Here is a 26,031-nt window from a genome sequence, read left to right on the forward strand (position 1 = left end):
CAGATGACACGTAGATCCCAGGAACAGCCCTGTCCGCTTCTGGCGGGAGCGCAGGCCCTGAGCGCTCACCTCAGCGACAGGATGCAGTGCTGGCAGAAGCGGTGCCCACAGCCCGTCTGGTGGGGGTTGTGAAGCACTGAGCGGCAGAAGGCACATCTGTAGCGCTCTTCCAGCTGCTCCACAAACTGGTACTCTGCATCCGGCTCAAAGTCCAAAGACATGGAGTTGCCAGAATTCTGGCGGAAGAAGCCACAGGGGACACCTCCTTGCTCCTCAGAACAAGCCATTCTGGGGGATCAGGAGAAGAGAAGGAAAATTCAGTGTGCAAACACCACAGCAACTACAGCCATCAGGTGTTTGAATCATCTGTTCCCTGATTAGTGAACATCACCCACAGGGTCCTTCTGTTATGACTTTGTAACCATAGTAACAACCTCCTGCCACTAGAGGGCTCCTGCAGAGGGGAGGTGGCTTTGGGGCGCTCAGCGGGAGGCTGGACCAGATAACTTCTAGCAGGATTCAGTGAGACTTCAGCCCATTGTCCATCAACAGGATGCTAAATTATCCTTCAGTGTGGCTACATGCTTGGGCAAAATATAGCCAGGTGTTAACTACATTCTGAGTAAACTCTGGTTGTGGATTTTTCTTCCACTCAGTTGAGAAAATTGAAACAAACGTTTTGTTAACATTTTTTAGAAGCAAGAACTTTGTATACCAATACATTCCGTGCAAAATATATAAATACATCACCACCACCAAGCCACACCATTTCTCACCTGAGCTAAATAAAAGCCCATTAACTGCTTTCCCTCCAATCCATTCTCCATACTATAGGCAGGGTGATACTTTCAAAATACAAGTATGATGGAAGATTATCTCTCCTCATCATTCAGTGGCTTCCCAGTGCTCTTAGGTTAAAGCCCATGGTGCTAAGCAGGCTACAAGAATGCATCCTCCCCACCCAGTAGCATCCTGGACCTCTCCTCCTCTTGCTTCCTGCACTCCAACCACACAGGCCTTCTTTTAGTTCTTCTAATACATCATGCTGTCTTCTGCCACAGGGCCTTTGTACAAGCTGTTGCCTCCATGCTTCCCCTATCCCCTTCCAGGCCTCCTCATTTAGTTAACTCATATTCATGCTTCAAATTTCATTGCAAGCTTCATATTCTCAGGTAAGCCTTTTCTTCTCCCCCTGGTCTAACAGCAGGAGATCTACTCATCAGTCTGTAAAACATGCAAGGCTTCCAGGGAGTGGCTAGGGGATAAAGGTAAGTGTGTGGGGGGGGTGGATTTTTTGCTTATAATCCTTTTGAATTTTTGAATATAGATATATTACCCATCCAAAAATTTAAAAAATATACAAAACCAAAAAACCATTCATCCACTGCTATATCTGTCATAGAACCAGGTTCCATTCCTTCAGAGCAACGCTTGATTTGAGATTGGACACGCATTTGTGTGATTATTTTATTTATATCTATGCTCCTCAGTGACGCACAGATAGCATCTGGTCTTGCTCACTGTTGCGTTTCCAGCCCTTGGCACTAAGCCAGGCATGGAGAACAATTCAGCTATTTGTTGAGTTAATGTTATTCAATGGACTTTTTGTGAGATCCTCAGCAGGGCAGCTCTAAGTAGTACTGGCCTCTAACATAGTAATTCTTTTTTTTTTTTTTTTCTAATAGGTGAGGGAAATTCAGAGGTGCAAACTTCCAGTTACAAAATAAATGAGTCATAACATAGTGATTCTTAACCTTTTCTGATCAAGGACTTCCCCTGGCTTTGAAAATTTGATGAAAACTCTAGACCTTGTCCCTATAAAATAGCACACACACCTTACATGTGTACCCTTAAGGACCCTTGGGATCCCCACCAGTGGTCCCCAGGTTAACAACAATCTGTCTCCCCTGGAGGCATGCTGCTACTTTTGGCACAGTGCCAGATGTGGTGGTTTCAGTGTCTGCAAACAGTGAAAGGATGGGTGGTCCTTGGGGGTGACATCCCTCCATGTGGCTGTGGTACAGGAAGGCTTGGCCTTCAGGCTTGCTTGCTTTGGCTTGTTCTTGGGATCCCTCATGATTCTCCTGGAGCTGACAAGTTCAGCTGGGCCTGGGAGCAGCTGTGTGGCCTGACCACGTAGGCAAGAGATGGGTTGCCCCATTCAACCCTAAGCTCTGCCCAGGTCAGCTGCTGAGTCCGGGCTGTGGCCTGGATGAATGGAGCAGAGGAAGCAACTGGCCTCTTTCAGTAAATAAAGCTTTCTCTCTGGAGAAGCCCAGCAGACCAGGGGATTTTTTTCTTTATCCTGGGGTTTGAGACCAAAGCCCCATGTTTTCCTCCCTGCATGTTTCCTGCAGAATTTCAAGGGTGGTAGGTGAGCAGAACAAGATGTGATTGTCCCCCCTTTAACGTTGTTTACTCTTGAGATTTAACAAAAAAGTTTTAATTATGATGATGAAGAGGCACAGCACTTGATGTACACACACAACCTAATAACCAAGACTCACCTTTCTCTCAGAGAAGGGGGAGAACCTATTCCAAACTGCCCTAATCTGTCCTGTGTCCTCTAGTCCCAAGGGAGGAGGACAATTCACGTCCTGTGCCCCTGTAGGATTCTCTCTCAAGATCACACTCGTGTCTATGTCACAGAGCATCTAAATTTGGACCCTCAGAGATATACCCTAAAGCAGAAGGCCTGTTGAGCCCCCAGAACAAGGGAGTAGGATGTACAAAACTCAGTTTGGGTTCCCCTCCACTACATTCTATCCTCTTTCCTAGCACAAGAATTTAATGTGCTCATCTGTGTCTCTGTCTGTCTTTCTCTACCTTCCACTCAATTTTGCTATGAACCAAAAACCACTCTACAGAATAACATCTTTTAAAAAATGTGAGGACAACTAGGGCACCTACTAGGCACTGGTGAGGGACCACAGACTCCTAAGGGCACAGGAGGAACCCCCAGCAACCAGTGGTTTCAATTATAGGTTTATTTTTCCTAATATATTTTTTATCTTTCTTACTTTACTTTGTTCTTTATTCTTTGATATTGTACTGCTCCTTTTTTTCTTTCTTTCATTCATTCTTTCTTTTTTTTTTTTAACCACACCATGAAGCTTGTGAGATCTTGGTTCCCAGGCCGGAGGTCGGGCCTGAGCTCCTGTGGTGGGAGCTCCGAATCCAAACTGCTGGACTAACAGAGAACCTCAGACCCCAGGGAATATTAATCAGAGTGAGGCCTCCTGGAGGTCCTCATCTCAGTACCAAGACCTGACTCTATCCAACTGCCTGCAAACTCCAGGGCTGGATGTCTCAGGCCAAAAAACCAGTAAGACAGGAATACAGCACCACCCATCAAAAAAAAAAAAAAGAAATGACAAAAAATATGTTACAGACGAAGGAGCAAGGTAAAAACCTACAAGACAAAATAAATGAAGATGAAATAGGCAACCTACCTGAAAACAAATTCAGGGTAATGATAGTAAAGATGATCCAAAATTAAAAATACTCTAGAAGGAATCAGTAGCAGAATAACTGAAACAGAAAAACGGATAAGTGAGCTGGGGGATAAAATGGTGGAAATAACTGCCAGGGAGCAGAATAAAGAAAAAAGAATGAAAAGAATTGAGGACAGTCTCAGAGACATCTGGAACAACATTAAATGCACCAACATTTGAATTATAGGGGTCCCAGAAGAAGAAGAGAAAAAGAAAGGGTCTGAGGAAATATTTGAAGAGATTATAGTCGAAAACTTCCCTAAGATGGGAAAGGAAATAGTCAATCAAGTCCAGGAAGCACAGAGAGTACATAAAGGATACACCCAAAGAGAAACATGCCGAGACATATTAACCAAACTATCAAAAATTAAATACAAAGAAAAAAATATTAAAAGTAGCAAGGGAAAAGCAACAAATAACATACAAGGGAATTCCCATAAGGTTAACAGCTGATCGTTCAGCAGAAACTGTGCAAGCCAGAAGGGAGTGGCAGGAAATATTTCAAGTGATGAAAGCGAAAAACCTACAACCAAGATTATGCTACCTAGCAAGGACCTCATTCAGATTTGATGGAGAAATTAAAATCTTTACAGACAAGCAAAAGTTAAGAGAATTCAGCACCACCAAACCAGCTTTACAACAAATGCTAAAGGAACTTCTCTAGGCAGGAAACACAAGAGAAGGAAAAGACCTACAAAAACAAAGCCAAAACAATTAAGAAAATGGTAGTAGGAACATACATATCTATAATCACCTTAAATGTAAATGGATTAAACACTCCAACCAAAAGACACAGACTGGCTGAATGGATACAAAAACAAGACCCATATATATGCTGTCTACAAGAGACCCACTTCAGACCTAGGGACACATACAGACTGAAAGTGAGGGGATGGAAAAAGATATTCCATGCAAAAGGAAAATCAAAAGAAAGCTGGAGTAGCATTTCTCATATCAGACAAAATATACTTTAAAATAAAGACTATTACAGGAGACAAAGAAGGATAATACATAATGATCAAGGGATCAATCCAAGAAGAAGATATAACAATCGTAAATATTTATGCACCCAACATAGGAGCACCTCCATACGTAAGGCAAATGCTAACAGCCATAAAAGGGAAATCGACAGTAACACAATCATAGTAGGGGACTTTAACACCCCACTTTCACCAATGGACAGATCATCCAAAATGAAAATAAATAAGGAAACACAAGCTTTAAATGACACATTAAACAAGGTGGACTTAATTGATATTTATAGGCCATTCCATCCAAAAACAACAGAATACACTTTCTCCTCAAGTGCTCATGGAACATTCTCCAGGATAGACCATATCTTGGGTCACAAATCAAACCTTGGTAAATTTTTAAAAATTGAAATCGTATCAAGTATCATTTCCGACCACAATGCTATGAGACTAGGTATCAATTACAGGAAAAAAAAAACTGTAAAAAATACAAATACATGGAGGCTAAACAATACACTACTAAATAACCGAGAGATCACTGAAGAAATCAAAGAGGAAATCAAAAAATACCTAGAAACAAATGACTATGAATACAGAACAGCACAAAACCTATGGAAGGCAGCAAAAGCAGTTCTAAGAGGGAAGTTTATAGCAATACACTCCTACCTCAAGAAACAAGAAAAATCTCAAGTAAACAACCTAACCTTACACCTAAAGCAATTAAAGAAAGAAGAACAAAAAAACCCCAAAGTTAGCAGAAGGAAAGAAATCATAAAGATCAGATCAGAAATAAATGAAAAAGAAATGAAGGAAACAATAGCAAGGACCAATAAAACTAAAAGCTGGTTCTTTGAGAAGATAAACAAAATTGATAAACCATTAGCCAGACTCATCAAGAAAAAAAGGGAGAAGACTCAAACCAACAGAAGTAGAAATGAAAAAGGAGAAGTAACAACTGACACTGCAGAAATTCAAAGGATCATGAGAGATTACTACAAGCAACTATATGCCAATAAAATGGGCAACCTGGAAGAAATGGACAAATTCTTAGAAATGCACAACCTTCCGAGGCTGACCCAGGAAGAAAGAGAAAATATAAACAGACCAATCACAAGCACTGAAGTTGAAACTGTGATTAAAAATCTTCCAACAAACAGAAGTCCAGGACCAGATGGCTTCACAGGCAATTCTATCAAACATTTAGAGAAGAGCTAACACCTATCCTTCTCAAACTCTTCCAAAATATAGCAGAGGGAGGAACACTCCCAAAATCATTCTAGGAGGCCACCATCACCTGGATACCAAAACCAGACAAAGATGTCACAAAAAAAGAAAACTACCGGCCAGTATCACTGATGAACATAGATGCAAAAATCCTCAACAAAATACTAGCAAACAGAATCCAACAGCACACCAAAAGGATCAAACACCATGATCAAGTGGGGTTTATCCCAGGAATGCAAGGATTCTTCAATATACGCAAATCAATCAATGTGATACACCATATTAACAAACTGAAGGATAAAAACCATATGATAATCTCAATAGATGCAGAAAAAGCTTTCGACAAAATTCAACACCCACTTATGATAAAAACTCTGCAGAAAGTAGGCACAGAGGGAACTTACGTCAACATAATAAAGGCCATATATGACAAACCCACAGCCAACATCATTCTCAATGGTGGAAAACTGAAACCATTTGCTCTAAGATCAGGAACAAGACAAGGTTGCCCACTCTCACCACTATTATTCAGCATAGTTTTGGAAGTTTTAGCCACAGCAATCAGAGAAGAAAATGAAATAAAAGGAATCCAAACTGGAAAAGAAGAAATAAAGCTGTCACTGTTTGCAGATGACATGATACACTACATAGAGAATCCTAAAGATGCTACCAGAAAACTACTAGAGCTAATCAATGAATTTGGTAAGGTAGCAGGATACGAAATTAATGCACAGAAATCTGTTGCATTCCTATACACTAATGATGAAAAAATCTGAAAGAGAAATTAAAGAAACACTCCCATTTACCACTGCAACAAAAAGAATAAAATACCTAGGAATAAACCTACCTAAGGAGACAAAACGCCTGCATGCAGAAAACTATAGGACACTGATGAAAGAAATTAAAGATGATACAAAGAGAGGGAGAGATATACCATGCTCTTGGATTGGAAGAATCAACATTGTGAAAATGACTATACTACCCAAAGCAATCTACAGATTCAGTGCAATCCCTCTCAAACTACCAATGGCATTTTCCACAGAACTAGAACAAAAAAATTCACAATTTGTATGGAAACACAAAAGACCCCGAATAGCCAAAGCAATCTTGAGAAAGAAAAATGGAGCTGGAGGAATCAGGCTCCCTGACTTCAAACTATACTACAAAGCTACAGTAATCAAGACAGTATGGTACTGACACAAAAACAGAAATATAGATCAATGGAACAGGATAGAAAGCCCAGAGATAAACCCATGCACATATGGTCACCTTATTTTTGATAAAGGAGGCAAGAATATACAGTGGAGAAAAGACAGCCTCTTCAATAAGTGGTGGTGGGAAAACTGGACAGCTACACATAAAAGAATGAAATTAGAACACTCCCTAACACCATACACAAAAATAAACTCAAAATGGATTAAAGACCTAAATGTACGGTCAGACACTACAAAACTCTTAGAGGAAAATATAGGCAGAACATCTATGACATAAATCACAGCAAGATCCCTTTTGACTCACCTCCTAGAGAAATGGAAATAAAAACAAAAATAAGCAAATGGGAGCTAATGAAACTTAAAAGTTTTTGCACAGCAAAGGAAACCATAAACAAGACGAAAAGACAACCCTCAGAATGGGAGAAAATATTGGCAAATGAAGCAACTGACAAAGGATTAATCTCCAAAATTTACAAGCAGCTCAGGCAGCTCAATATCAAAAAAACAAACAACCCAATCCAGAAATGGGCAGAAAATCTAAATAGACATTTCTCCAAAGAAGATATACAAATTGCCAACAAACACACGAAAGGATGCTCAACATCACTAATCATTAGAGAAATGTAAATTGAAACTACAATGAGGTATCACCTCACACCAGTCAGAATGGCCATCATCAAAAAATCTACAAACAATAAATGTTGGAGAGGGTGTGGAGAAAAGGGAACCCTCTTGCACTGTTGGTGGGAATGTAAATTGATACAGCCACTATGGAGAATAGTATGGAGGTTCCTTAAAAATCTAAAAACAGAACGACCATATGACCCAGCAATCCCACTACTGGGCATATACCCTGAGAAAACCATAATTCAAAAAGACACATGCACCCCAATGTTCATTGCAGCACTATTTACAATAACCATGATGTGGAAGCAACCTAAGTGTCCATCGACAGATGAATGGATAAAGAAGATGTGGCACATACATACAACGGAATCTTACTCAGCCATAAAAAGAAACGAAATTGAGTTATTTGTAGTGAGGTGGATGGACCTAGAGTCTGTCATACAGAGTGAAGTAAGTCAGAAAGAGAAAAACAAATACCGTATGCTAACACATACATATGGAATCTAAAAATAAACAAACAAACAAAAAAAACGGTTCTGGAGAACCTAGGGGCAGGACAGGAAAAAAGATGCAGACGTAGACAATGGACTTGACGACACAGGGATGGGGAAGGGTAAGCTGGGACGAAGTGAGAGAGTAACACTGACGTATATACACTACCAAATGTAAAACAGATAGCTAGTGGGAAGCAGCTGCATAGCACAGGGAGATCAGCTCGGTGCTTTGCGACCACTTAGAGGGGTGGGATAAGGAGGGTGGGAGGGAGATGCAAGAGGGAGGGGATATGGGGATATACATATGCATATGGCTGATTCACTTTGTTATACAGCAGAAACTAACACAACATTGTAAAGCAATTATACTCCTATAAAAATGTTAAAAAAAAAATTTGAGGACTCCCAAAGAGTTTTTGCTTATGTCGGTTATATTTATTAATATTTACCATATTTGAGAGTAAAATTGAGGAATTAAAGAAAATATTTGTTTATTAATTCACTTTAAGATAATAATGAGCCAATTATATGTTAACATAAATAATATTTTTATGAAAAATAATCATTTTCCAAAAGAAAAAAGATTAGTGAGAAGAGTGGCTTTTTTTTTTTTTTTTTACATTTTTGCACATCTCTGTTTGGGCTTAAGAGAAGATAGCTGGATTCTCTTATCTACACTGCATTCAGTCTGTTGCATTATCACATGTCATGTAGCTTCTGGAAAACACCACTGTATACTCATTAAAGGAGAGTAAAGGTGGAAAATGACATCTTAGTATTCTTATGCCGATAGTTTTGCCCATGCAGATCCCCTGAAAGGGTCTCAGGGAGCCCCAGGCAGTGGTGTGGTGGTAAATGCTTAACAGTCTGCTCTCCTTGGGGAAAAATTCCAAGTCAAAGTTGTCAATTCTGTGCCTGAACATACCTGAATGATGCAAGAGCCCATTAGCTGTAGGAAGCCCATGTCCCAGTAAGAGCTGCTCCAGCACCCCGGGGCCCCTGAAGCCCACTTTTGGGACCATTGGTCTATCAGGCTGCCCGGTGGCCTGCTCCTTGTCAGTCTTTGTACTGGCAGGCCCAGCATGTGACCCTCACAGATAGTCTCCTTGCTCCTGCTGGATGGCCAGTGGAGGACAGGACACCCCGGCCACACTCTCCCTACCACTGTGTGTCTTACCCGGCCCTGGTCAGCAGGCCTAAGTCATCCGCTGACCTTGTTCACTCTCCAGTGTTGTCTTGTCCAATATTTGTTTTTTATGCAATCGAGTTTTTAATCTCACTAGATACAAAAAAATAAGCACTTGGGCTTTGCTCTACAATATGGACTTGAGATGTTTCAGGGCGATGTTCTTATACAGAAACCGAGCAGGGAAGTTTCCCAGGGCAGGGTCTGTCTCCATCTTCTGAAGCTCCTTCAGGCCTGTGACTCAGCTCCAAAAATGGAATCAATGCACTGTGCTGGCTGACATTAGAGAGCCCCAATAATACAACTATAAAGGCTGACATTTCTTTGTCTAACAAATATATTTCTCTAACCAATTCAACATTTCCAGCTGGTACTCTGTCATTCCCAGGCTGCTATTTAGTGGAAATAAGAGCTCCATTTTATTAAAATCTTTCCCCTCTGGGCTTAATAGCTTATGTAACAGGAACAGCAAAAGATTTCGGTTCTTATAAATAAGAAAAAAAAATCATCAAAATTACTATTAGAGCGTATATATCTCCTTACTGCAGTAAACTGTGTCTATTCCTGCCATTGATGGAATCATAATGGTCCTCTTGCTGAAGAGTTATTAACTCAAACCAAGAAAGACAAGAGAAGATCATATCCCATCTGCTACCTAAGAACTCTTATTGAGTTTCTTTTAAATGCCATTTTTAAGCTTCGTAAGTTGATGCATCTTTTCCCTGAGAATTTTCTAGAAATTCCAAAGAAAGGCTAGGATGTCACGATTTAAAATATTCCCTCCCTCCCTCCCTCCCTTCCTCCCTTCCCTCCTTCCTTCCTTCCTTTCCTCCTTTCTTCCTTTTTTTGAGAAGCTTTGTCATGTACTTTAATATCTGGTATATCTAGGCACTCAACCTGACCCCACTCTTCCCCTTTACTTAGATATTTCTTCTGACTCATTTTTGGGGAACACATAATACATAATCTAACATTCTGAAGCAGCATGAGTTTGGCTTTTCCTTACAATAAAAAGGACACACGTCTAGCAGAATTCAGTCTCGGGTTTAACCCGAAAAGAAGGAAGGTCCTTGTCTGTCTGTCCACACTACTTCCACAGTCTCCCAGCATCTTGTATAGATTAATGAAGGTTTGGAAAACTCAGGAATGCTTTTATGTATTATATTTCACCTCATAGCACATAAGCCCAGGAACTGTCTTCAGGGTTTTCAAGTTCTGATTCTTGAAAGTTCAAGATCAAATCCCAGAGTGAAAAGGGTACAGGGCCAGAGACCTGGGCTCAACTCCTGCTCTGCCCACCAGCTGTGACCCCGTGGGAAGACACTCCCACAGATCCCTTGTTTGTACATCCCTGCACACACTCAGCATGTACTTGTCCTGGGTTGGGTCCTGAGAATGCGGAGACCTGTGACAACACATCTGCCCTTGAGGGTCTCCAAGCAGAGCAGAGGAAATCAGACCCAGGAATAATATATGGCAATACCCTCCTGGCTAGTCCCCCCAAGAGAGATTTAAACAAGCTGCTGGAGCCCAGATGAGGGGTAGCTAATGCTTTCTGAGGTGTCTGTGCTGATTCCAGAGAGGAGAAAACATCTCCACTGGTCTTGAAGAAGGAGGAAGCATTTTCTAAATGAAGGAGATAAAACAATTTCCCAGAGGGTATCACAAAGTTCAGGAACAGTTAATGATCAACTGTAGCTGAAGTGGAATTAGGGGAACACGCCAGTCATCCGCCTGTTTGCTCTCAGATCCATCCTCTGCCCTGCCTCTGCCCTGGTCTGCATCATCAAGGGGGTTGGCCCCCCAAAACTGTGTTTCCAGGGTCCCCTGGCTTCTGGCTCCGTTCAGCCAATGAGAGACACTGGCAGAAGGCTGCAGGGTAGGAGGAAGGGAGGAGTAGACCATTCCTCCTTCATCCCTCAGTGTTAGGCAGCATCTCAACAGTGACCGGGCTCCTCCACAGCTTTAATCCCCACCAACGGCCCCTCTGTCTGTGGACTAGCTCCACCAGGCAGGTCCCTGGCTCCCAAGCTCTGGAAACACCATCTCCTCTCTTCGTCCCTTCCGCTCCAGAGAGGGTGGGCAGCTTCCCGCTATGAGTCATCTTGGAGTTGCCTCACTCCGAGTGTCCTGTTTGGCTTCCCGGTTTTGCCATCCCCTGTGCAACTAAATTCCCAGCTGGGAACACCTAGAAAGGTCTCTGTGAGATGTGTGTGTGGAAAGAGGGGAAGAGCACATTGTGAAGAGCCCTGAGTGTATGCTGGTCAGGAAGTCCAGTTTTCACTCCATGGTTTTCATCTCTTTAGGGATGACAGACATAAAGGACAGGCCGAGGTGGGGATTTGAGGGGAAGAAGCAACTAAAACAGACCAAAGGAGGAATGACGACAGCCCGATCTAAGGCAGGGGCAAAGAGAAGCTATGTTCGTGAGGCATTCTTGAGAGAAAATGCATAGATTCAGAAATGGGTTTGATGGAAGGGCCGAGTGAGAGGACATGGAGAATGACTCCCAGGTTCCAGTTTGGAGGGCTGAGTAAATGATGGCACCAATGGGAGAGGATGAAGGAGAGAAGAAAGTGCAGGATGCCGGTAGGAGACATATCCAGGCTGGAGTGCCTTAGGGACAGTCTTAGAGAAATGGGGGTGACTCAGACCAGCTGACATCTAACATCTCTTCCAGAATAAATTATATGATTCTGAGGAATGGCCACGTTTTCTTTGTGGTATCAATAATTGTTTTAACACTGCCCAAGGCGCTAATTTTTTTTTTTTTTTTTTTTTTACTTTGCAAGTAATTTGGTTGTCATTTTAGTGATGACATTTGACATAACAGGTTTAGATCTATGTCAGGAACGTAAGGTCTAGAGAGATAAGGCATCCCAGAGAGACAGCAGCACATGAACTCCTGGAAGCTAGTACTGGGGTCTGCTGTCTGGTCCTTCCCCATCACACCCACTGCTACAGCACAGTCTCGTGTTTCTCCCTATTTGGGATTTAATCAGTGCTGCTTACCCCAAAGTAACTCCCATTCAGCCTGTGTGACCTTCCACCCACTACTAGGTCTGAGATCCCTACTGCTAATGACTGGATTTGACAGCAGTTCTTAGGGTCCAGGGGGTGTTGTTAAATGTACCTTGGTGCCTGGATGGGGGAGTCTGAGGACTGTGGGAGGGGCCTGCAGCCCTTCCCGAGGCCCCTTTGTAAGAAAGGGTACTGACAGTCAAGAGAGATTGCTTCCTTTGGGAGGTGAGACTTCCAGGGCCCGGGTGATAAGATGGGGGCACAAAGGCTGGCCAGGTGCCCCAGGGTGGTCCTTGAGCCAAGGGCAACAGATGGGTAACAACACACCAGCCCATGAAGCTGCCAGTTATAGGGTGGGCTGCCAGAAGGCAAACAGCCCATTTCTCAGTTCTGTTCAGGCCTCGCCAGGACCTTAAGAAGCCGACTCCCCGAGGCTCACATTTGGCAACAGGGGACAGGTGCAAATATGTTATTCCCCAAACCCACCCGAGACCCAGTGACAGGTCCTGGGCTTAAGTTAAAGGAGGGGAGATGGTGGTTAGTGATGAGGAAAAGTTGAAATGTGAAATCCCAAGATGCGGTGACTCAGGGAGATGCCCGAACCTGTGCCCTGGGCAGTGATCTAATAGAGAACAGCCTTGGCTTGTATGGCCAGATGCCCACCTGTTGAAGGACAGGCAGTTCCCTTTCTCAAAGTCACATCTGTTCCTTGAATTCTGAGATGCTGCTCTTCCAGGAAGAATGGTTACTACCAGAAAAATGAAAAACAAAACAACAACAACAAAAAAAAAGAAGAAGAAGAAGAAGAGGAGGAGGAGGAGGCAGTAAAAGAGGAAGAAGAAAAAGAAAAGCCCTTTATCTAGCACGTTGCCTCCACTGGCACAGAGAACGGAGATGCACCCGAAGTTGTTGCCAAAGCCTCTGTCTGCAATGGCCCAGAAAGCTCCTGAAGGTGAAACCCCTCAAGACGACTGCTGGCCTCTGCTCTCGCTCAACCTTCTCTTCCTCTCTGCTGTTCCCACAGCCTAACACAACAACACAACCACTGTGTGACCTCCAGGACAGGCTGCTTTTATTTTCATCAACCTTTAAGCATGCAGGTTAGACAAAGAGGAAGGGCCTTGGAGAAATGCAGGTGTAACGAGGTCACTTTCCATCAGGTCTAACGTGACGGGGAGACCATGCAGGAAGCAGGTGATCCCACCACAGCCAGATGTGACAACAGCCCCCCAAACCCAACTGTCCCATCCACACGATGGCTGGCTTTGGTGTCTGAGAGGCAGAAGGAGGGTGTCTTTTCTTTTCCTTACACTTTTGCAGAAGAGGGTTTTCTTGGACACGGGATGGAGAATGATGTGGGTATGGTTTTAATTCCTTTGAAGAGAAGTGTGATTTCTCGCCAAGTTGTCAGGAGACCTCTGGTTCCTCATTTTCCTGGGAGTGCAGCAAAGCACTGCTGGTGGAGAGAAGGGAGGGTCAGGGGCTGAAGGGCATTCCTGAGGCCCTCCTGACTCTGTGGCCGCTGCTGCTGTAACGTCAGTCTCGCTCAGGGAAGCCTTGAGGGGAACTCTCTCTCCTGCTTAGAACCATCCAGAGTCCGCCTGGCTCCAGGTGATGTTGCAGAAGACCTCCGAGATTTGCTCTCAGAAGTTAGAGCAGGAGGGAAATAATAAAGACTGCTGATCTTCCCATGCAAGAGCTTCCTCTATAAGAAGCTGTGACTCAAGTCAAAGCTGTGACCCTCCGCCTCAGCTCCACGCCCATGACAGTCCCCACTGCTGTCCGGGTTCGGCTCAGCAAGCTGCCCGAGCGTGGGGCTGTCCTCATTAGTCTTCAGACCTTCAGAGCCAGCCAAGGCCCGGCACAGAGCACTCCATCAACATTTGGTACAGAAGAAGGGAAATGTGGGATGAATGTAAGGCCTCAGTGGAAAAGGGCCGTTGGAAGGAGGGCCATGAAGACAACCTAGGACAAATCAGAATGAGGCAGACGGACGGCAAGGGGGCGATATGAAAAGATGTGAATGGAACCTAAGGGCTGGAACTGGATATGGGTCGCGATTACACTTACTGAGGCGACGTCCAGGCTCAGAGCCAGCGAGTTTATATGCACTGTCTCATTTTCATCCTGACAGCAACCCTACGATGTACACATTATTATTATCATCATCCCCAGTTTCTGAATGAAACATCTCCCAAGTTCACCTGTACTCTGCCCTTGAACAAGCTGGAGGCCCAAATCTTCTGGGTGTTGGGGTAGGAGGTGAGGCCCCATGAAGGTAGTTTGGAAAAGCACAGTTACATTCATTTGATGATCTAAACTGTAACCACATAATCAGATTTGACAATTAGTCTCTCCTAAACTGTTGCCCTCTGGCCCTTTACGTGGCATTTGACACTTCCTTCTCAAAAGTCCCTGGGAGGACACGGTACGTTTTGGTTCTCCCGAGGCCCAGACCACACCTCCAGGCGGCTCCCCCCACAGGGCTCCCCTGAGGCTGGGTCAGCTCTCTTGCCACAGCTCCCACCCCCCTCATTTGAAAGGCTCCCTCACCGCTTCATCGAGGCACGGGGCTACCATCTCAGACTCCGTTCTCCCTCCCGTCTCCCTTCCTGATGGGCCTTTTCCTCCCACAGACAGGCTCTCAGAAAGTGATGGACATTCCAGCGACCCTGCAAGCGGAGTGACATGGGAGCTGGGATACACAGCCAACGGACAACAGTTCAGATTTAGCTTGGCACTCAGAATTATTTTTAAGCAAGGACTAAGTCAGGCCCCACCCTCCATGGCCTAAGGGTGCTCTAAGGAAAGGGAAGAGGCCGGAGACCATCCTAGGCAGGCTACAGAACAGATGTGCTAAGGAGGATCCCGAAACCTTGGCTTGACCTTTTGGTGACTTTTAGCTACCAAAGGCCAACATCATTGGAGCTGCGCCTCATCTTCCCACACGGCTCACACACACCTCCCATGGCGTTAGGTTCGTATCTCCAAAGCTGACCACAGATGTGTGACATACTGTCAACTGCCAACGGCCCCCAGAGCTCTGGGAGACTCTGTGGCTGGGGCATGAGTCGATGTCCTGGGAAAGGCAGATGGGCAATCCCCTCCTGACCAGCGGTGAGGCCAGCTCTGGCCCAGGCCTGGGGAGGAAGCACACGGGACCGAAGGCGACCCTCTCACCCCAGCCCTGGGGAGAGAAGCTTCCCGAGGTCCGTTACCCCAGGCACACCCCAGAGGGCCAGCCCACACATGGGCAGGCAGCCTAGAGTCCCCTCAGTTCAACTGCTGACGTCGGGCTACTGGGACTGATGGGCTTGATGAGGACGACAGAAGAGGGAAAGCAGGTGGGGAACCCAGGAAGGGGACCCAAGAGAAGCAGACAGAAGCTGAGGAGTGGCTTCCCCCAACAACTGAGCCAGTCAGCTGTGGAAGGACTTAAGGGATCAGCTAGCCAGAAGTTTCACAGTTTTTTTAAGAACAGTGAAACTTATCAAACCAAATCTCACGAAAAACCAAATCAATAAATAAAGGATTGTACAGAGAACCTGTCTGGTTAAGCAAGGCCTGTTGGGTTGCCTACAATCTACACCCCTCTGGCAGCTCTTTTGGGTAATTGTAGGGGTTCTACAGTTTGGTTTTTTCAAGTTAATAATATACGTACCAGTGCTTTGCGATTTGTACTTTCACATACAGCATCACACCCAGTCCTCACACTAACCCCATAGGAATATCGTGGTCATATTTCTGATGAAGTACTTGAGGCCCCAAGTTGTGAAGTACGTATGTCCCAAATTATACAGCTAACATGTGATGGAGCAGGAACTTGAATCTAGGCTTTCTGACTACAAATCCAGTACTCTTTACTCTGTGTCATGGCCAGAAGAAAAGGCACCGCAACCCAACTGGTACCAAAAGGGAGGTCTTGATGAGAGGCAGTACAGCCTGCTGGTTAGAGACCAGCTCTGGAACCACACCACTGGGGTTCAATCTTTTCTGTCATTCACTTACCTGTGTCACCTTTCTTCATCTGGAAAATAGGACAATAATAGCACCTGCCTCTAAGGCTCAGTTAATATTAAACGTATTAATCTACATAAATTACCAGTACACAGTGGCACAAAAATAAGTGCTTAATACTCATGCTTGTGCATTCTTCACTCCTGGCCAGCATTTATCCAGTGCCTGCTGCATGTAGAGGTCTGAACCTCATTCTATTGTGCGAAGGGGTGCAGTGGGACAGGACCCCAAGTTCCTGTTCCCAAGATGTTTTCAGTACAGTGGGGAGCATGTCTAGGCACAAAGCACAGCAACAGTTTCCGGAGTGCTTGGGTCCCTGGACGCTCTGCTAAGAATGTGCCCTGGAACATGATAAAAATGCTGGCTTGGACACCTTACCCCAGAGAAACAGACCTCTGCTTTGGGGTACTATTTGTTACAATAGTTTAGCGCGGCCTAATTAACGTTTCAGAATCAGGATCTCTCAGTGGTAGCTAGAAGTCTGCTTTTTTAATAAGTTCTCAGGTTCGATTCTGCAGCCCGTTACAGTGTGAGACGTGCCGAGCTAGACCACCGTGCCAGCTTTCGGGTCACCTTCTCCTTGCTGGCCGCTCCTCACTGCCCCACCTCTCGGGCACCTAGGCTGGTGCTGGACCTCTTCTCTCTTCCATCTACACTTGTGATCTTGGTGAGCCCATCTCGGCTCCTGCCTTGGATGCCATCTAAGGCTGACAATGCCCTGGTTCCTATCTGCAGCCTGGACCCCCATCCTGAACTCGAGTCATCCCGACTGCCTAGTCCGTGGCTCCATGTTTGTTCACTGAGCATCTCAAACGTAAGACATCCAGCCCCACCCAGCCTGCTCCTCCTACCGCCTTCCCCCACCTCAGTAAACCAGTGCCGCCAATCACCCTGGTGCTTGGACCAAGAATTCTGGAGTCATCCTTGGCCCCTCTCACTCTCCATCCCACAACACCAAATCCTATTGGCTCTTCCTCCACGCATATCTACCTACTTCTCTCTACTGTCAGCATAACCATCCCAGTCTAAGCCACCGTCATCTCCCCACTGGATAAAGCCCTCGTCTCCTAGCTGGTCTCCTCCTCTGCCCCTGTCCCTTTACAGTCTATTCACAACCCAGCAGTCAGAGTGATCCTTTTAAAAACAGAAGTCAGGTATGTCACTCCTCTGCTCCAAGGGCCCCATCTCACTCAGGGTAAAAGCCAGTGTCCTCAGAGTCCTGTGATCTGGCCTCCATCCTCTGTCCCCATTTCCCAGCGCTTTCCTCTGTTCACACACTCCAGTGACACCAGCCTCGCTTCTTCTTGACTAGTAGAAGAGCTTTCTGCGTGCTGCCCCTCTGCCTGGAATGCTCTTCTGCCTGACACCGGAATAGCTTCTTCCTCACTTCCGGTACCTGCTCAGGTGTCACCTCACAAGTGAGGGCTTCACCGACCCACGTGGAATAGCAACATCCCCGGCAGCCCCGCATCACCTGCTGCATTTTTCTCCAAAGCGCTTATCACCGTGTATCTTCGTATGTGCTTGCTTCTTTACTATCTTCCTGCCAGAATATAAGCTCCATGAGGGCAAGAACGTTTCTTCTGTTTCCTGAGGGAGCAGTACTTAGAACAGGGCATATGATAGGCACGCAGTAAGTACTCGTGGGAAGACTGAACAGCAGCCTTACAGTTTCTGCAGAAAGCAGGACAGGCTCTCTCCCACGGAGTGTGCTTCCCAGGGCCTAACACTTCATCTCAACCGATTCGGAGTCCTGAAATTCTACCGGTCACAGCTAGAGAAGGCAAAGCTGGCTAATGATGGCTGACTTGGGGGGGAGGGAGGCTAGTCAGTGTAAGGAGGGGGAGGGTCTAGCTATCCGGGGCTGGAAGAGTGGAGCCTGAACAGTGCTCCTTACTGCCACTCATGTGAACTAGCCCCTGGGTGAGGTGTCCCAGTGGGCAGCCAGGTGCCTGCGAAAGAGGGAAAATGCTGAGAAGGACTTTTTTCTTCTTTTGCCACAAAAACTTTTACTTAGAAAACAATCATGGAAGAAGTGTTCAAATAATTCAATCTAAGAAGGTGTGATAAGAGAGATGGAAAATGAAAATCATTAAACAATTGTCTAAAGGACTAAGGACAATAAAAAAGAATATCATAGAACTAAATCTACAATTATCATAGAACTAAAATCCTAGACAATATCAACATGGCGAGGCGTGGGGAAAGACCAAAGGGACAGAGCAGCACAAAGTATTTGTCTGATTAGAAAGAAAATAAAGATCTTGAGCCCCTCATTCTTGAGAAGGACTTTTTATTCAAAAAACAGGTACGGGGCCCTCAGCGAGGTGCCTCACAAGGTGCTAGAGATCTAAAATCACATTTGCTGGATTCCTTTTCCAGAGACTTCATCAGGTAACAGAGTTCTGGGCCAGTTTCCCTTTCAGCTCACTCTCTTGTTTTCAACATCTGTTTCACACCTTTCTCTTCTGCACAGACCTTGACCACACTCCCCGTCTCCCCGGGAAACCTCACTTCCTATTGCACAGAAAATAGAAGTTTTCAGACCAGAGATACCTCCACTTCCTGCCACCAGGACTGCATATCCGGCCCCCTGCGCAGGGGGCCCCCGCTCTGCCCTTCTTCCGCCCCCCCCCCGGGGCCCCCGCAGAGGTGGCCTCTGCACCAGGCCAAGCTCTCCACCTGTCCCAGCCTCCTGCCTCCTCAGGGGTTTTCTGACGGGAAGAGGCTGCTTATCCGTCAGCCTCCCCCTTTCAGCTGGCTCCTTCCATCAGCACTCACACAATCACGAATCTCTCCTGAGATGCAAGCAATCCCCCAAATTCTCGCTCTTGTATTTCTCTGAAGTTCGAGCTCTGCTTCCTCTCACAGCCAAACCTCCTGACTCATCCTTCCCCTCACACAGCGGAGTGACTATCTCCACCGGCCTCTCTTCAATCCAACGCTCAGCCCACTCCGGCCTGGCTCACACCCCACCAAGCCCCCTGCTCTCACCCAGGACCCAGGGGCTCCTGGGTCACTTAAGCCAATGGTCAATTCTCCATCTTCATCTTAAGTGCCTTCCCAGCAACATCTGATGTTAGAGACCCCGACCCCCATCCCGAACCCAAACACACACTTTAAAATATTTTTTCCCCTTTAGCTTCCCTGAAACCACACTGTCCTGGCATCAAAGACCATGTACGAACTAACGACCCCCAAGGTCTCTCTCCACTGCGTCTAGACCCACACATGTTACTGCCTTCCTAGTGTTTCCTTTTCAATGTCTCACAGGCACTCCAAAGCCACCACACCCAAAACGGAACCAACTTTCCCTCTCTCCAATGCTCCCTCTCAGTGAAGGGCCACTTTTTATCTTGCTGTTGCCACCAGACAACTGGTATCATTGCTGGTAGTACCCTCTCTCCTCCCTCACAACCAACCCCCGATTCAGGCCACATCCCCTCTCCCCTGGGCCTCTGCACCAGCCTCCTATTACTCGTCTCCCCTCCTATAGCTGGCCTCCCCTCACCTCCCCTCCTGTGGCTGGCCTCCCCTCACCTCCCCTCCTGTGGCTGGTCTCCCCTCACCTCCCCTCCTGTGGCTGGTCTCCCCTCACCTCCCCTCCTGTGGCTGGTCTCCCCTCCCCTCCCCTCCTGTGGCTGGCCTCCCCTCCCCTCCCCTCCTGTGGCTGGTCTCCCCTCCCCTCCCCTCCTGTGGCTGGTCTCCCCTCACGTCCCCTCCTGTGGCTGGTCTCCCCTCACCTCCCCTCCTGTGGCTGGTCTCCCCTCACCTCCCCTCCTGTGGCTGGTCTCCCCTCACCTCCCCTCCTGTGGCTGGCCTCCCCGCCCCTCCCCTCCTGTGGCTGGCCTCCCCGCCCCTCCCCTCCTGTGGCTGGCCTCCCCGCCCCTCCCCTCCTGTGGCTGGTCTCCCCTCACGTCCCCTCCTGTGGCTGGTCTCCCCGCCCCTCCCCTCCTGTGGTTGGTCTCCCCTCACCTCCCCTCCTGTGGCTGGTCTCCCCTCACCTCCCCTCCTGTGGCTGGTCTCCCCTCACCTCCCCTCCTGTGGCTGGCCTCCCCTCCCCTCCCCTCCTGTGGCTGGTCTCCCCTCACCTCCCCTCCTGTGGCTGGTCTCCCCTCACCTCCCCTCCTGTGGCTGGTCTCCCCTCACCTCCCCTCCTGTGGCTGGCCTCCCCTCACGTCCCCTCCTGTGGCTGGCCTCCCCTCACGTCCCCTCCTGTGGCTGGCCTCCCCTCCCCTCCCCTCCTGTGGCTGGTCTCCCCTCACGTCCCCTCCTGTGGCTGGTCTCCCCTCACGTCCCCTCCTGTGGCTGGTCTCCCCTCACGTCCCCTCCTGTGGCTGGTCTCCCCTCACGTCCCCTCCTGTGGCTGGTCTCCCCTCACCTCCCCTCTTGTGGCTGGTCTCCCCTCCCCTCCCCTCCTGTGGCTGGTCTCCCCGCCCCTCCCCTCCTGTGGCTGGTCTCCCCTCACCTCCCCTCCTGTGGCTGGTCTCCCCGCCCCTCCCCTCCTGTGGCTGGTCTCCCCGTCCCTCCCCTCCTGTGGCTGGTCTCCCCTCACCCACTCACTCCCCCGAAGCATCCCTTACACAGCAGCCTGATTAGCCTCTGAAAAAGCCAAGGTGTTCTCACTCACACAGATTTTCCACAGCCTCCCGTTACTCTCACAGTTCCAAACCCTTAACTGAGCTACCATGGTCCCATCCACTTCTCCAGGTTATCTCCCTCCCCACCCCTTATTCTCCAGCCTCTCTGGCCTTTTTGCCATTCCTCACAGGAGAGGAGAACCTTCCTTCCTTCCAGGCTTCGCCCTAAGGCTGGTCTCCCTTTGCTCAAGCTGCTGTCTCTGCTGGAAACATCCTCTCCTCCCTCCCCCCACTTCTCACGAAACTAAACTCGTCCAAGCCCAGCTTAAGCATCACTATTCAGCTAAGCTTTCACAGGCCTCCTCAGCCAGCTCAGCCCCTTCTTCCTCAGTACACACCCTATTATCACTCTGTACTTCTCCTTCATAGCACGTATGATTACATTCATTTTTAATGTAATTATCTGTCCAGTATTAGTCTGCATGAGCAAATAGAAAGCTGGGCTGGGACTGTGTCTTTTTCAAGGTGCTGGCACAGAGCCGCCACTCAAATATCTGAGTAAATGAATAGCTGCCACTTTGGGTGCCTACAGTGTGCTAGATACTGTGGCTAGATGCTTTCTACGGGTTGTTCCACTTACTCTGCACAGCAACCCAGTGAGGGATGGGTACTAGTTTCATTACTCATGTTCGTATTTTACAGATCGGGTCCTGAAGCTGAGGGAGATTGAAGAACGTGTTCACGGTGACGTAGCTGGCAATCGCTTGGTTGGGATTCAACCTCGGGCTTGTCTCCTATCAAAGCCACTTCACCACGCTTCCCTCCGTACTCCCCATGCTCACTCATGGCCCTAGACACAGTAGGTGATCCACCAAGGGGGACGGATGCCCACTACGCCATCTCACTTGATCCTCACAGTCACCCTTGAACTCTACAAACAAGAATTACAACTCTCCTTTTCCAAATGAGGAAAATAGAGTTTGAGGGATCCAAAGTGTCACCCAGCAGTAGGTGGCCATGTTGGGCTGGAACCCAGGTCTTCTGGCCCCTTATCTAGGGTGGTTCTCTCTATAGCATAACTATAGTTAGGCACTGAGGTGGGATTATGCAGGGAAGCTGTGCAGAAAAGGGTTAACATAGCAGGCCTGCATCTGCTACCCCTAGAAAGGTCTGCTTACAAGGATGGGCCTTGGCTGATGTCTGGGAAGGTGGATTTGGGGTGGGCTCTCACCACCCTGAGTTGCTCATTGTGCCTGAACTGTGCAAACAATGTGATTTAGGCTGAACATCTGTTTTGTTTTGTTTTGTTTTCTTCTGGAAGTCTGAGATTTCGGTGTATGCTAGGCAGAGGGTGTCTACATGAGCAGTCCTCAATAAAAATACTCGGCACTGAGTCTCTAATGAGCTTCCCCGATAGACAACATTTCACACGTGTCGTCACAGTTCAGTGCTGGACGAGTTAAGCACGTCCTATGTGAATTCACTGGGGGAGGACACTTGGAAGCTGGTGCCTGGTTTCCTCTGGACTTTGTCCCACGTGCCTTTTCCCTTTGCTGATTTTGCTTTGTATCCTTTCACCGTGATAAATCTTAGCCCTATGACTATATGCTGAATCCCGTGAGTCCTCCTAGCAAATCACTGAACCTGGGCATGGTCTTGGAGACCAGCCTTCCTAACGAGAAACAAATTTTGAGTTTTCTTTGAAAAGAGTGAGAGGGGCATGGATTAGTAGATTAAAACAGGAGGCATTCCAGGAAGGAGAAACGACGTGAAGAAAGTTAGGAATAGATGAGTCAGGTGTAGAAGGCCCTGCCGCTGTTCAACATGGCCTAAAAAGAGCTGACACTGAGAAAACTCAGCATTACAGTTATGAGGTGGAAGAGACAGGGGTTACAGAAGTCACACTTGTTAGAAAGACCTAGTGTCAGTGAACCACTGAAGTCATATATATGGAATTGTTAGCATCACGGAAAGATTGAAAGAATTTAGTGTCTGCCCGTCCAAAGCAAATACATGGCACCGGGCATTTTTGAGGAAGTCTATGGGAGTGCTATGGAGAGGTTGAAGCAACATCCCAAATTATTAGTTTTTTTTCATATAAACCACCCCAACGTCAATCTGCTCTAGAATAATCTACTTCCCATACATGAAGAACAACTGTTCATTCCTTCCTTTATCGCTTAGAAATGCCTTTGCGCATGGTTCCCTCCTCTCCCTCCGGGCTGCCCACCTTCCTCACTCCTCAGGAGGGCTTCCTGGAATGATCCCACCCAGTTGCTTAATCACTTCTTTTATTTATTCTGCATCTACTTAACACTCAAGCCTTCACTTCATAGTACATTAGTTTGCCTTGAACCCAGGGAAGCATGGGAAATTTTCCTAGGTTGTACCACAGATATCTGCCCAGCCTCTTCCTCAGAATTCCAACATCCTGAAGGCAGATGAGGGACTTCTGTGACCTGCTCAGCTTAACCCCACCCCCTGCCTCCATCCTCCGGCATCAAGGACTCCTCTAACGGAGGCTCAGAACATAGCCTGGCTGTTCCAAGCTATCCCCCTTCGGAAGGGAGCACAGAGAGGGCTCTGGCTGGCAGCTTTGCCCCAAGTCAACCTCACTCCTCATTCTGCTCTGACTTCACAGCTGGATCCCACTGAAGTAATGGCTCTGCTCCTGGTGACCAAGCCAGTGTCTGTATTTTGCTTCCTAAATCCATTTTATTTCTTCTGTGGGTCCCTGTGTTGCCTCCCTGCCAAGCACTATGATTCCTCCAAGGCTGCACTGCTCTGCCCACAAGTCCTTCTAAACGACTGGAAACCTGCCCCTGAAACCCACCCCCTGGGGCTGGGCCTCCTTTATCTGATGCTGCCAGCCCCCTTCTCTGCCCTCTGCCTGCCAAGGGCTCGGCCCAACTTATCCCCACCATGCCCTGCCCCATCCCAGTTCACCGACTCTGGCCCCTGAGGTTGGTCTGGTCTAGAGATTGCAAAGCGACAGCAATAGGCTAGTTTAAATGATGGTCTACCCTGGTATGCGGCAGTTCTTGAGCTTGTCTGTTTTTAATTTAAATTTGAATGCCTTTAGGCTAGACACATATTTTCCACCTCCCCAGAGACCCCACAACTCCCCATGCTGTCAAACATCCGGAAGAAGAAAACCAGCTTTATTGAACCCGCCAGACACTAGGCTCTGTGTATATTTTGCCTTATTTAATCCTTCCAGCAACCCCAAGTGGGTGACATTACTATCTCTGTTTACTGGTGGGAATACAGAAGCTCATGGAAGTTGGGCGACTTGCCCAAATCATACAACTACAACCAGCAAGCCATAAATCCAGATGTGAACCCAAGCTTGCCAGATTCTGAAATCCATACTATTCCCACTACACCATTAGTGGAAGCAGTAGGTCTTGATTAGACTATGCATTAAGGAGTCCCCTCTGCAACAGTGTGGAAGAGAAAACAGAAGGGAAGGAAAGCGAGCGAATGGACAGTTCAGGTAGTACAGGAAAAAGTGGGGGGCAGACGGGAACTCAGGTAGCAGCCCTGGGAACAGACAGTAGATCGGGACCGGCTGGGGAGAGACAGGACAGAGGTGGCTAAGGGACAGCAATGATCTCTGCAAGGGTTAGGGAGAACGTGGAGGAAGAGGCGGCTTGGGACGAGTATCTAAGGGGCCCCTAAAACATCACGGTGAGGATTTTGTGTATCACAAATCAAACTGGCCAAGAAGAGAGCTGGGTGAGAGGTGGAGACTTGATCAGCCTTTCCTTAAGAGCGCTGGTTAACCTCGGGTGCGCAGGAGGGTTCCAGGGAGAGGAGCGTAGGAATGGCAAGCCAGCCCGAGGACACAGTGTTAGCCCCATTCTGGCACTTACAGGGCAGGAGGAGGACGAGAAGCTCGAGGTCAAGGAAGGAAACGTCAGTAGGGACGGTGTGGCCCCCTCCAAGGAGCTGAGCAACAGCTGCAGAGCAGGCTGGCGACCGAGGATTACCAAGCCCTGGAAGCCTGCAAAGGGTCATGTAAGCAGCAGGGCAGGTGCACGGTGCCGAGCGAGGAAGAGAGCACCGAGTGCAAGGGCCAGTGCTGGCTGCTCTTTCTAGGAGCTGGTCAGTGAAAGGGAGAGGAAACGTGGGGTCTTCTTGTTGAAGAGACTGAGCATGTGGTGGAGGGGAAGGAGTCAGTGGCCAGGGAGTTATTAAGGGAATCGTCTCCATCTCCATCTCCGAGGGAGGAGAGAGCTGCATCAGGGGTGTAGGTGGAGAAGGTGTCCTCCCGTTGGTCAGGAGAGCACCTTTTCCTTGAGAGAAAAAAAAGCTATAGGGGAAATTCCAGGGATGTTCTGAACTGGCAAGGAGGGAAGCTGATGGAGTGTGCGTCAAGAAACGAGGCATGAAGATCTGCTGGAAGTGAGATGGGTACCCCCTCCCACAAGCACCTATCTCCCCACGCCCGGGGGGGCGCTCAATGGGCTCCATCAGTAACCCCAGCGCCACAGAACCTGCACGGACACTTGGGTGCACACTGCTCTTGCTACAGCGCCGTCTAAGCCTGTACCACCGCTTGCCTCCAGGTAACAAGATGCAGAAAGCGCTCATCACTGTCACTGCAAATGGACTGTGAATTTTTCTATGAGGACCACTGAGTATTTTCACTTTTATTTCCCCTGGCCCTCCAGCCCACTTCCTCACAAGACAGGGCCTGCCGGGGACTCTAGGGGAAAAAAACCACTGTGTGACCCTCCAAAAAGCTTTGCTCTGGGCAAAACAACAAACTCACTGGGGCGCGACCGTGGCCGCAGCAGCCCTGGGGATGACTTCTGCCCTGCAGCTTGCTCCCCTCTAACCCTGACACACACACACACACACACACGCACACACAGAGACCCACCCACCTACTACACTCTGCTGGGGTGATAGCTCCTGCCCCAGAGGAACGTCAGAAAAAGCCACCACCTGGACAGGAAAAGCTGTTCAGAGGCAGAGTCGACCACTGATCCCCTTCCCCTGGTCTGTTAGCTCTTATTAAAGATCCCAGATCAGTGACAGAGGCGTCAGGCAGCCTTTGATGCATGCCTTTCTGGTTCCCTCGCCCTCCTGCCCAGAATCCTGGCTTCCTCTAGCTAAAAAACTATGAGAAGAGCACACGGATTGGAGTCTGAAGACTTGGGCTGGAGTCCTGGCCGGTCCCTACGTGCTGTGAGAT

The 26,031-nt window shown here is 47.7% G+C and overlaps 1 protein-coding gene across 4 annotated transcripts in view; it reads right to left on the minus strand.

The window, feature by feature from the left end:
• Nucleotides 1-26,031, minus strand: part of TRAF5 (TNF receptor associated factor 5) — a 46,491-nt gene that overhangs the window by 17,612 nt on the left and 2,848 nt on the right. For 2 of the 4 annotated variants that reach the window (XM_059938576.1, XM_059938548.1), the window contains exon 2: nucleotides 70-288. In XM_059938576.1, the coding sequence (XP_059794559.1) occupies nucleotides 70-287 (218 nt within the window). In that variant the 5' untranslated portion in view covers nucleotide 288. Of the gene's footprint in view, nucleotides 1-69; nucleotides 289-13,541; nucleotides 13,688-14,301; nucleotides 14,371-14,784; nucleotides 14,889-26,031 lie in introns of those variants that run through there. The other 2 variants (XM_059938558.1, XM_059938568.1) reach the window with 2 other exon arrangements.

The sequence above is a fragment of the Balaenoptera ricei genome, chromosome 1 (assembly GCF_028023285.1).
Source record: "Balaenoptera ricei isolate mBalRic1 chromosome 1, mBalRic1.hap2, whole genome shotgun sequence".
NCBI lineage: Eukaryota > Metazoa > Chordata > Mammalia > Artiodactyla > Balaenopteridae > Balaenoptera > Balaenoptera ricei.